Source organism: Panthera onca, chromosome B2, assembly GCF_046562875.1.
Source record: "Panthera onca isolate mPanOnc1 chromosome B2, mPanOnc1 haplotype 2, whole genome shotgun sequence".
Classification (NCBI taxonomy): domain Eukaryota; kingdom Metazoa; phylum Chordata; class Mammalia; order Carnivora; family Felidae; genus Panthera; species Panthera onca.
In genome coordinates, this window is record NC_138343.1 from 41,413,132 (window position 1) to 41,423,850 (window position 10,719).

Sequence of the window (10,719 nt, forward strand, 5' to 3'; positions counted from 1 at the left end):
GCTCAGCTCTTCCCCTCAGTCCTCCTTTCCTAAGAGGGACGAAATAGCAGTTACTCTCTGCCTTAGGGATAGATGGAGCAAGAATGTGGAAGCTGTCCCTATTTCCTCATAGGACAAAGGGCGGGAAGACCTAAGCCTGACTGTTGTGTTTTTATACTGTGTACTCAACGATACAGACGGAACATATTGCTCTTTTCCCCAGTACTCCCCTGTGGAACAAGTTTAGAAAACTCTCTCCTCATCCCAGGATTGAATCTCCCTCCCGTCACAAGGATGAAGCGCGGGTATTCTACTCTGCTCTTTCCAAGGGGATGAAAGTGGGATCATCTTTCCCCACTACTCTTCCTGAGGTTACTGGACCAGAATGGGAGGGATCCTCCCTCCCCACTCTTCCTCGCTGGGGTCTGTCTGACCAGAGGGAAGGTACTCCCTGGGGTCTTAGGACCGGAAGGAAGGGTTCTCCTCTCCCCTCCGAGTTCTGACACCGGAAGGGGGTATCAATTCCCTCTGTCCCGCCTCCCTGGAGTACCGGGACCGGAAAGAGTGGTTTCCTCTCACCCGCCACTTCTTATGGAGCTCACCTCGGGGGGCAGGTACGGAGGGTTGTTGGCTTTGCCTCCTCTGTTCCTTCCGTTCTTCTTTTTCCCCTTCGGGCCCCCGCAGCCGCTGCTGCCGCCGGCCCCCCTAGCCTTGAGGGTTCCGCCCACGGCCGGGCCTCCTCCGGGCCGGCAGCAGCCGCCGAACAGCTCCGATACCCGCGAGTCCATCCGCCGCTGCCGCCAGCCCCCCGCCCGGCCCCGGCCCCTCCCCCCCCCGCCACCACCACCGCCACCGCCGCCGCCGCCGCTGCTGCCGCCGCCGCCCCTACTGCCACTGCCGCGTCCGGCCAGCCAGAGGAGAGCGGGGTGGGGCCCTGCGCAGGCCACGCCCCCACCCTTTTCTGGCTCCGGGTTGCGTCAGAAACAGCCGCGGGGCACCACGGGAGATAGAGTCCTCAAGTCTGGGATCTCCATTAAATGAGCTGCCTGCTGCCCTACAGCTCCCAGGAGGCATTGCGGCTCAAGGGGCCGTGGGGCGGCATTGGGGCGTAGGCAAGGAGCGAGCCTTTGCGCGCAAAGGCCTAGGGGAGCTGTAGTCTGGTTCTCAATCTCGGTGCTGTGAGTGGGTCTTTTCTTAGGGCCTCTTTAAGGGGAAGTTTAGGAGCCCGGAGGCCTGGAGGTGGGACAGTCACCCGAAACCGAGGGCTTACATCAGAATCGAGCTTTGTGGGCGCTCCAGGGTTTGGGCCCTTAGCGAGATCCCAGACAACAGGTTTTGGACCTGAAGAGCTGCAAAATTCACGGAGACTGATCCCTCCAGCCGGCTGGCTCCACCCCGCCTCAATTTCTTCCCCGACTGCTGGCGTGCCGTCGGGGTGAGTCAGGGCGAATGCCAGGGCGGAGGCAGATGGTGGTTAGCCTAATTACGGCTGTTATTGTTGCGATGATTATGCCACCTTTACACAGTAGTCACTGCTTTATTACCAGGCTGGCACCCTCCAGGGGCTGGTTTTAGCAACCCGAGACACCGCGGTGCCATCGACACGAGGCCCAAACCCGTAAACCAGCCTTGCAGCCTGAAGGCTACAAGGATGCCCACAGCGAGAATTACCCCTCCCCTTTGTTTTGAAGTAGAACCAATCCCGGCACAGCGAGTTTAGTTTTAAAATAACCAGGGCTGTGGGAGGGGCCTGGCCCCCACTTGGGGCGGGGCTGGGGCTCCGGTTACGTCAGCCACTGCTAAGGTTGTGGCTGGGGGGAAGTAGCAGGTAATAGAAACTTGGCCAAGGGCCCAGGGGATTATTGACTTTTGACTTTCCTGCCAAGCTATCTCTCTTGCTTTTTAGGGCTCTTGCAGTCGGCAAAGAGGAAACACAGCGACAGAAACCAGTGTACAAGACACGAGAAAGGCAAAGTGGAGAAGCATGTTGCTGCGCTGGGAGTCAGGACGCCAAGGTTCAATTCCTAGCCCCATGGCTGTCTCATGATTCACCATTCACCCTGTGCCCACTTCCCCTCTTTCACAAACATCGAGATGCTCTCACACAGCCAAGAAGTAAAAAGGTCCTTCCCTCCAGATCTCAGTTTTCCCTGGAAAACTAGAAGCAGCAGCAGCAGCAGTGGCTCACCTCTGGTGATGCTTTCAGGAGTTCAGACCTGGTGGAGTCCTTGGCTTCCCCTCCACCACAAGGAGGGAGGCAGGGTGGTTGCTGTCCACGTGGCATAACTCCCCAAAGCAGTGGGAGTAGAAGGACCAAAATCTGTAAAAGGGCCTAGCAGATCCAGCCAATTTTGTGGTCTTCAGTGGTTGAAAGCACACATGACTTCTCTCTTCTCGACTCTGTTCCACTGAAGGAAGGTTATACTGCAGAGGTCAACTCCAGGCAGTGGCACAACCCCTCCAGGGAAACTGCTAATAGAGGCTGAGACTGAGGAACTCAGGAAGAGATCTCAAGAAGGATGGGGGTTGGGAGAGCCAAGTCCATTCCCCCAACATTCTCACCACCACCAGCTCTGGGCTCTCTTGATAACCAGGGCCTGCTGCACTCACCTGATAACACTTGTCCTCTCATCTTCCTGGGTCTTTCAGCCACCCAACACACAATTTCACTTCCTCCATCCCAATTTTTTAATTAAGCTATTTATTTATTTATTTATTTATTTATTTATTTATTTATTTAGAGAGCACACGAGCAGGGGAGGGGCAGAGAGAGAGGGAGAGACAGAGAGAATCCCAAGCAGGCTCTGGGTCTTTCAGCCACCCAACACACAATTTCACTTCCTCCATCCCAATTTTTTAATTAAGCTATTTATTTATTTATTTATTTATTTATTTAGAGAGCACACGAGCAGGGGAGGGGCAGAGAGAGAGGGAGAGACAGAGAGAATCCCAAGCAGGCTCTGCACCACCAGCACAGAGCTGATGTGAGGCTCAAACTCAGAAACTGTGAGATCATGACCTGGGCCTAAATCAAGAGTCAGATGCTTAACTGACTGAGCCCCCCAGGAGCCCCGAGGTTAATTTTTATGTTTAGATCTTTAATCCATGTGGAATTTATCCTTATGTATGAACTAATTTGATTTTTTTCCCTTCTAAACGGATAGGGAGCTGTCTCAAGTTACTTGTTTTAAAAAGTCACCCTCATCATACACTAAGATCTACATACGCATGGATCTGATTCTGGACTCTCTCCTGTTTTATTGTTCGTTTATTCCTGATCCAACACCACAGCATTTTAATCATTGTACTTTTATAGTATGTTTTGATTTCCGCTCCTTACTTCCTGAGACACACCCCTCCTGGCCTCCATGACACACTTGTTTTATTCTTCATTATACCTCTCTGGCTACTCCTTACTCCCCTCCACAGTCTCTTCTCTCTCTGCTCATCCCCTAAATATTAGTGTCTTCAGGATCCTAGCTCATCCTTATTCTACTTGCCTTCCCTGGGTGGTCTTATACACACCTATACTGATGACTCTCAAACACATCTCTATTATCAATGGTGTTCCTAAATGTCTCTTTACTGTCCAATGGAACAGGAAACTCACTATATAAAAAATGGAACTCATCTTTTCTCCATACCTACACACCAGTAAACCTGGTCTTCCTTTAGTGTTCTCCCTTCATTGAATGGCACAACTGGCCATCTTAAAAAACCTGCTTGTCTTAGTAGTCTCTATCCCTTCTCTTCCTGGGGACAACCACCAAGTCATGGTCATTGGACATCCTAAATATCTCTAGGGTTCACCCAATTCTCTCCACCCTACCGTGACTGCCATAGTTCAGGCCTCTTTTATCAATGCACTTGGGTAACCGCAGTCACTAGCTTTAATTGGTATTCCTGCTTCCTCTCTCATCCTCCCTGTAATATAATCTATCCATTGCAGCCAGTGTAGAGATTAAATTTATAAATTTAATCATGTCACTCCCTTACTTAAAGCTTTCAAAGCTTCCTCATCCCCCTACAGGATCAAGTTTAAACTTTTTAACATGGCTTATAAAGCTTTGCCATAATCTGGATCCTGTTTGTCTACCACAGCCTTAACTCTTTATAATGTGAACCCGTTTCATTCCTTGGATGAAGGATGCTCTTGTCTCTCAAGGTCTCCAGGATAGGTAGGTCCTCCTCTTTACCTTTACTCATCCTATAGGTCACAGTTTCTTGGGCACATTTCCTCTGGGACCACCCCTCTCTTCCACATCAGCTAGGTTAGGCACTCGGTTCTTCGCATCCACAGCCCGTGCACACCTCACTGTATATAATTCATCACGTGGGATCGTATTTATAGGTGGCAAACCCCTTGAGGACAGCGACTGCCTCCTGTTTGTTTGCCACAGTCTCCAGCACCTAGGACAGGGCCTGGCATGAAGTAGGTGCCCAGCGAATAGTGAACGCAGGAGAGAATGCGTGAGGGCGAGGGTCCTCTGGAAGGCAGAACTTAGTGTCTGAGACAGCGTGGGTTCTCTGTACAGTTAGGGCTCGGTGTACCTGTGAGGGAGTGTTGCTAGGGAGCACAGGGATCAAAACCTAGCTCGGCCCAGCCTCCATTACTGCGGCGGTGCAGTGCCCCCGCCCCTCCACCGCCGAAGCGGAAGTGGAGGCGTGGGCTTCCCATGATACCTCGCGGGGCGCCCGTTCAAACCGCACGGAGAAGAGGGAGGAGGTAGTGATGGCGGCTCCGGAGCCGGAAGTGCTGTGTCCGACCACAGTACCTGGTAAGGACTGGGGTCCGGAGCTCGGGGAGCCTTGGGGACCTGTTTCTTCTCTACACCGCTCTCCAGTCTTTTAGCCCATGACCCTTTCTCTGGCCCTTCTTCCTTGTCCCCATTTCCTGGCTCCCGCCCGGCGCCACGGACTCCATCGCCCCCTCGGTCCTGGATCCCACTGGTTCGTCCCCACTGTTGTCTTCCTCTGGGCGGCACTCTGGACCCCGCTTGATTACAGTTACAGTAAACTAATTTCCCCAGATCAGGGATTCCACTTTCTGAGCGGAGGCCTGGTCACGGTGTCTGAAATTCTCCTTTCCCCCAGCTTCCATCCGGCGTCACTTAAATCCCCGTAAGCGTCTGGGGTCGGGAGTCTCCTAGCCGCCACCCACACAGGAGTTTGCGGAGGGAATGTGTCGGGCTGTTCCCTCCGCAGTACAAGGGAATGAGAAGACTGACTTTGGCTTTTAAGTTTTTCAAGTGTCTGCCTTGTTCCTCTGCGCACCTACTAGAATTGGAATGGTATGAGAAGTCAGAGGAAACCCACGCCCCCCAGATAGAACTACTTGAGACTGCCTCCGCTCAAGAACCTTCCAACCTTTCGGAGCCCTTTCGCCCCAGAGACTGCATGGTGCCAGTGGTGTTTCCCGGGCCTGTGAGCCAGGAAGGCTGCTGTCGGTTTACTTGTGAACTTCTAAAGCATATCATGTACCAACGCCAACAACTGCCTCTGCCCTATGAACAGCTTAAGCACTTCTACCGAAAACCTTCTCCCCAGGTAGGCACAGGCTTTGGGAGAAAGCTGGTGGGGAGACTGTGATGATTAGACCGTAGACAGCTGTAAAGGGGTTCTGAAGAGTCTTCAGGTCCTGTCAGCCTAAGCAGCTGTAAGGAATGTGTTTCAGCCCCAGGACTTTAGTCAGTTTCTCCTCACCCCAGTCTTTGATAGCCTAACCCCTCTCGCATTTTCTCATTTTCTTTTTTGGAAAACTGCTATTGTGTTGCATTTTGGCTTCATGAACTGACCCTGTAATTTTAGTGTTTTTTCTCACCCAGTTTTGTTTTTTTTTTTTACTATATTTTTGAGTTTATTTATTTATTTTGAGAGAGAGAGCGTGCAAGCAGGGGAGAGGCAGAGAGAGAGAAAGAGGGAAGCAGGCTTGGCAGGGTCAGTACAGAGCCTGACTTGGGGCTGGAACTCCCAAACTGTGAGATCATGACCCGAGCGGAAATCAAGTCAGACACTTAACTGACTGAGCCGCCCAGGCACCCATCTCCCCAAATTTTCATCTCTTTGTTTTTATGTTTTACTTTATAGGGGACTTCCTTGACTTGATATTCTAACACTTCTATAATTTTTTTCTTTTTTGGCAATCATAGTCTTAAGAGCTCTTTTTCATGTTTCTTCTTCTTTTTTTTTTTAAGCTTATTTATTTATTTTGAGAGAGAGAGAGAGCGTGCGCGCACAAGAGGGGTAGGGGCAGAGATAGAGGGGGAGAGAATCCTAAGCAGGCTCCATGCTGCCAGCACAGAGACTGACACGGGGCTCAAACACACAAACTGTGAGGTCATGACCTGAGTGGAAATCAAGAGTTGGATGCTTAACCAACTGAGGCACCCAGATGCCTCTCATGTTTCTTAAAAAAAAAAAAAATTTTTTTTTAACATTTATTTATTTTTGAGAAGAGAGAGACAGAGCATGAGCGGGGGAGGAGAGAGAAAGAGGGAGACACAGAATCTGAAACAGGCTCCAGGCTCTGAGCTGTCAGCACAGAGCCTGACGCGGGGCTTGAACTCACAGACTGTGAGATCATGACCTGATCTGAAGTTGGAGGCTTAACCGACTGAGCCACCCAGGTGCCCCATCATGTTTCTTTTTTAAATAGCATCCTGTTGTTTCACATCTCTATGATTTTCTTTTACTTGAGAATATTAATTGCTGTATTTTTGAAGTTTTCCTCTGTTCCTTTCAGTTTCTTTTAGATTCATTTTCCTGTTTGTTTTGGTCTCTGTCATGTTAGAGGCTTTTATTCTGTCTCTGGTGAGGGATACCTGGATGGCTCAGTCAGTTGAATGTCCGACTGGCTCAAGTCATGATCTCATGTTCATGGGTTCCAGCCCTACATTGGGCTCTGTGCCGACAGCTCAGAGCCTGGAGCCTGCTTCAGATTCTGTGTCTCCCTCTCCCTCTCTGCCCCTTTCTCTCTCTTTCTCTCTCTCTCTCTCTCTCTCTCTCTCAAAAATAAACAAACATTTTTTATTTAAAACAATTTTTTTAAATGTTTTTTTAAATTTATTTTTGAGACAGAGACAGAGCATGAGCAGGGGAGGGGCAGAGAGAGAGAGGGAAACACAGAATCTGAAGCAGGCTCCAGGCTCCAAGCTGTTAGCACAGAGCCCAACGCGGAGCTCAAACTCACGGGCTGTGAGATCATGACCTAAGTTGAAGTCGGACACTTAACCGACTGAGCCACCCAGGTGCCCCTAAATAAATTTTTTTAAAAAACCCATAATTCGGTGAAAGCTCTGTATGCCTGGCTGGGCCTTGTGAGCTGATAGACTTCACTTCAAGGATACTGGGTAGGAATCTCGTGGTCTCTTTGGAGGACTCTAAAACATCAGTATTGGAAAGTCTTCTCTCTGGAGAAGACTGGGTGGAGGAAATTGGCAGGTGATCTAAGGGTCCTCACAGAGGTTTTCATGCAGTCCCCCTCTTTTCATTCTTCTGTGATGCCTGAATTGCCAGTTCCTAAGCCTTTCTGGGGTTCTGCAGTATGAATCATTTTGCTTTCATGGGCCTTCCCTCTGTTAGCGCTTGGTAATAAGCTCCCTTGAACTCTTCCGTGTGCCTTCTGTTTTCCAAAAATTTGTTGTTGCTTTTGTCTGTTTCCCAGTTCTCTTTGCCCTTGGGAATTCTTTCTTTCCCCTCTCCCTCCCTTCCTTTTTCCCCTTCCTTTTCCCCTCATTTAGTAGTATTTCAGATGGGACCACAAATAAGCATGTGTTCAATTTTTCATGTTTAACTGGAAGACCAACTGCAGAATCACCTTTCTCAAGCCAGATTATCCCCATTTCCTGTTGTCACTCATGGCACAGCAAAATTTGCTACTTGCCATGCCACCAGATCTCCTTGACTATTTTAGTTGCTTATTTCTGGATGCTCTCCTGCTTCAGAGTACTGTCTTTCTGTTCTTTTTATTTATTTTTATTTATTTTTTTAATTTACATCCAAGTTAGCATATAGTGCAACAATGATTTCAGGAGTAGATTCCTTAATGCCCCCTTACCCGTGTAGCCCACAACCCCTACAGGAACCCTCTGTTTGTTCTCCATATTTGAGTCTCTTATGTTTTTGTTTCCCTCCCTGGTTTTTTTTTGTTGTTGTTGTTGTTTTGTTTTTTTTTTAATGTTTACCCTGAGACAGAGACAGAGCGTGAATGGGGAAGGGTCAGAGAGAGAGGGAGACACAGAATCAGAAGCAGGCTCCAGGCTCTGAGCTGTCAGCACAGAGCCCAACGCAGGGCTCGAACTCAAGGACCACGAGATCATGACCTGAGCTGAAGTCGGATGCTTAACCAACTGAGCCACCCAGGCGCCCCTCTCCCTCCCTGTTTTTATATTATTTTTGCTTCCCTTCCCTTATGCTCATCTGTTTTGTGTCTTAAAAGTCCTCATATGAGTGAAGTCATATGATATTTGTCTTTCTCTGACTAATTTTGCTTAGCATAATACCCTCTAGTTCTATCCACGTAGTTGCGAATGGCAAGATTTCATTCTTTTTGATTGCTGAGTAATACTCCATTGTATTTATATACCACATCTTCTGTATTCATCTGTCGATGGACATTTGGGCTCTTTCCATACTTTGGCTATTGTTGATAGTGGTGCTGTAAACATTGGGGTGCATGTGTCACTTCAAAACAGCACACCTGTATCGTTTGGATAAATACCTAGTAGTGCAATTGGTGAGTCATAGGGTAGTTCTATTTTTAATTTTTTGAGGAACCTCCATATTGTTTTCCAGGGTGGCTGCACCAGTTTGTATTCCCACCTGTCTTTCTGTTCTAAACGTGGGAAAAAATATGGTTTTGTACAAAGAATACATTTTCCTTTTTGATATATTGCCCTCTGATAAAATCCAGCGTCTTCGCCGTGGAAGCCCAGTCCCAGAAGTCTACTGCATCCCAACAGGTATCTTCAGAGGGCAATGGCTTCCCCCATCTTGTCCTTCCCTTTCACCATTCTTTGTCCTCACAGGCAGAAGAGGTGATGAAGAAGAAACCTCGGGCCACTGTTGAGGTGAGCAGCAGGAAATGCCAACAATCCCTGGCAGAACTGGAGAGTGTCCTCAGCCACCTAGAGGGTCTCTTTGCCCGGACACTAGTACCCCGAGTGCTAATCCTCCTTGGCGGCAGTGCCCTAAATCCCAAGGAGTTCTACGAGCTTGACTTGTCCCGGTTGGCCCCCAACAGCATGGACCAGAGCCTGAGCACAGCAGCTTGTTTGCGCCGTCTCTTCCGAGCCATTTTCATGGCTGATGCCTTCAGTGAGCTACAGGCTCCTCCACTCATGGGCACCATTGTCATGGCACAGGGGCACCGTGACTGTGGAGAAGATTGGTTTCAACCCAAGCTCAACTACCGAGTGCCTACCCGGGGTCACAAACTGACTGTGACCCTGTCCTGTGGCAGGCCCTCTATCCCAACCACAGCCTGGGAGGATTACGTTTGGTTCCAGGCACCAGTGACACTTAAAGGCTTCCATGAGTGAATGGGGGTGCTTCTTAATCATGAACACAATGGCTTCAGTTATCTTTCCCCCTCTGGCACCAGGTCACCCATCTTTTGTTTAGAGCTAGAGTTGCTTCCTGGTGAGAGGAATGTTCTGTTCTTCCGGCTGCCTGCCTCCCTTCCTCAGACTTCCTGGTGGGCTGATTGGCTGTGGCTGTCATAATTATCATTGAACAACATCTCTTTGAATCAAAGGTTGATTTTCCCAGAAGGTGCTGGGTGAGGCATTTCTGTTCAGGGATGGAAAACAAGTATGAGTCCATAGACAGACACTCTTATGGAAGTGGCTTTTTGCTGTGGCCTTTCAGAATTTTTACCAGGGACATAATGAACTTAAATGTAAAAATGAATGGATCCATATTAAATTATCTGAGACTCTTGTTTTAAAGATTTCCAGGGTTCAGATGGAATATTTTATCTTTCTCCTTGGTCTCTTATGCTCCAGGGCTTCTAGGATTTTTTCGACTGCAGTTCTTTCTCTTTATCAGCCCCAGGCCGATCTGAGAAGTTAAGTGACTTGGCCAAAGTTCTATAACACTTTGATGTCAGAGTTGGGACTAGAGTCCTCATCAGCTGACTCCTAGCCTGGCATTTTTTCCTTGTCACATACTGGTATTTGTGATCATTAAAGTATGTGTGCCCCAGGTCACACAGGGGAAGGGGGCTGAGAGACTGGGCTAAGAAAGAGGGTCTTTGTAAAGCCTGTGGGATCTGCTCCTGAGGCCAAATGGCCTTTTGGGGATTCTGCCTAGCCTGTCTCCATTGCAGCTGTGGTCACCGCTGGCAGTTACTATTGGCAGTATTGTCCTTAGGCAAACCCCGCTCTCCTGCCTGTGGCAGTTCCTCCTCAGCTGCACCTCTGAATTGGCCCTCCTGATCCTTGCTGTTCCCTCTGGCTTTATGGTGTCCTGACTGCTAAGCATTGATGCTCTTAGCTCCTGAGAACACCTGCTTATTTCTTGGAAGTGAACTGAAGACAGAATCCTTACCTTGCTGGTGTTGGAGATAGGTAGGTAGGTGTGTGTGTGTGTGTGTGTGTGTGTAAATGGGGACAATATAAATATTTACTATTTTTTATTTTTAAGAAGAATGTTTTTGTCTTTTAAGAAAAAAATAGTTTATATTGTATATTACGTTTTAAGCACTTTACATACATTATCTCATGTAACAATCTTCCATAG

General features: G+C 48.7%; 2 protein-coding genes across 11 annotated transcripts in view; one reads left to right on the plus strand and one right to left on the minus strand.

The window, feature by feature from the left end:
- GTPBP2 (GTP binding protein 2) overlaps positions 1 to 812 on the minus strand; it is a 24,459-nt gene extending 23,647 nt beyond the window's left edge. For 2 of the 3 annotated variants that reach the window (XM_060615602.3, XM_060615600.3), the window contains exon 1: positions 582 to 811. In XM_060615602.3, coding sequence (XP_060471585.1) covers positions 582 to 767 — 186 coding nt within the window. In that variant the 5' untranslated portion in view covers positions 768 to 811. Of the gene's footprint in view, positions 1 to 581 lie in introns of all 3 variants that reach the window. The other variant, XM_060615603.3, reaches the window with a different exon arrangement.
- The window catches only part of MAD2L1BP (MAD2L1 binding protein), an 11,490-nt gene extending 1,560 nt beyond the window's left edge, over positions 1 to 9,930 (plus strand). The window contains exons 4-8 of one of the 8 annotated variants that reach the window (XM_078446936.2): positions 203 to 284; positions 1,886 to 1,994; positions 3,144 to 4,157; positions 5,261 to 5,526; positions 9,006 to 9,930. In XM_078446936.2, coding sequence (XP_078303062.2) covers positions 4,127 to 4,157; positions 5,261 to 5,526; positions 9,006 to 9,518 — 810 coding nt within the window. In that variant the 5' untranslated portion in view covers positions 203 to 284; positions 1,886 to 1,994; positions 3,144 to 4,126 and the 3' untranslated portion in view covers positions 9,519 to 9,930. The other 7 variants (XM_078446934.2, XM_078446937.2, XM_078446933.2 and 4 more) reach the window with 7 other exon arrangements.
- Positions 9,931 to 10,719: the final 789 nt, after the last annotated feature.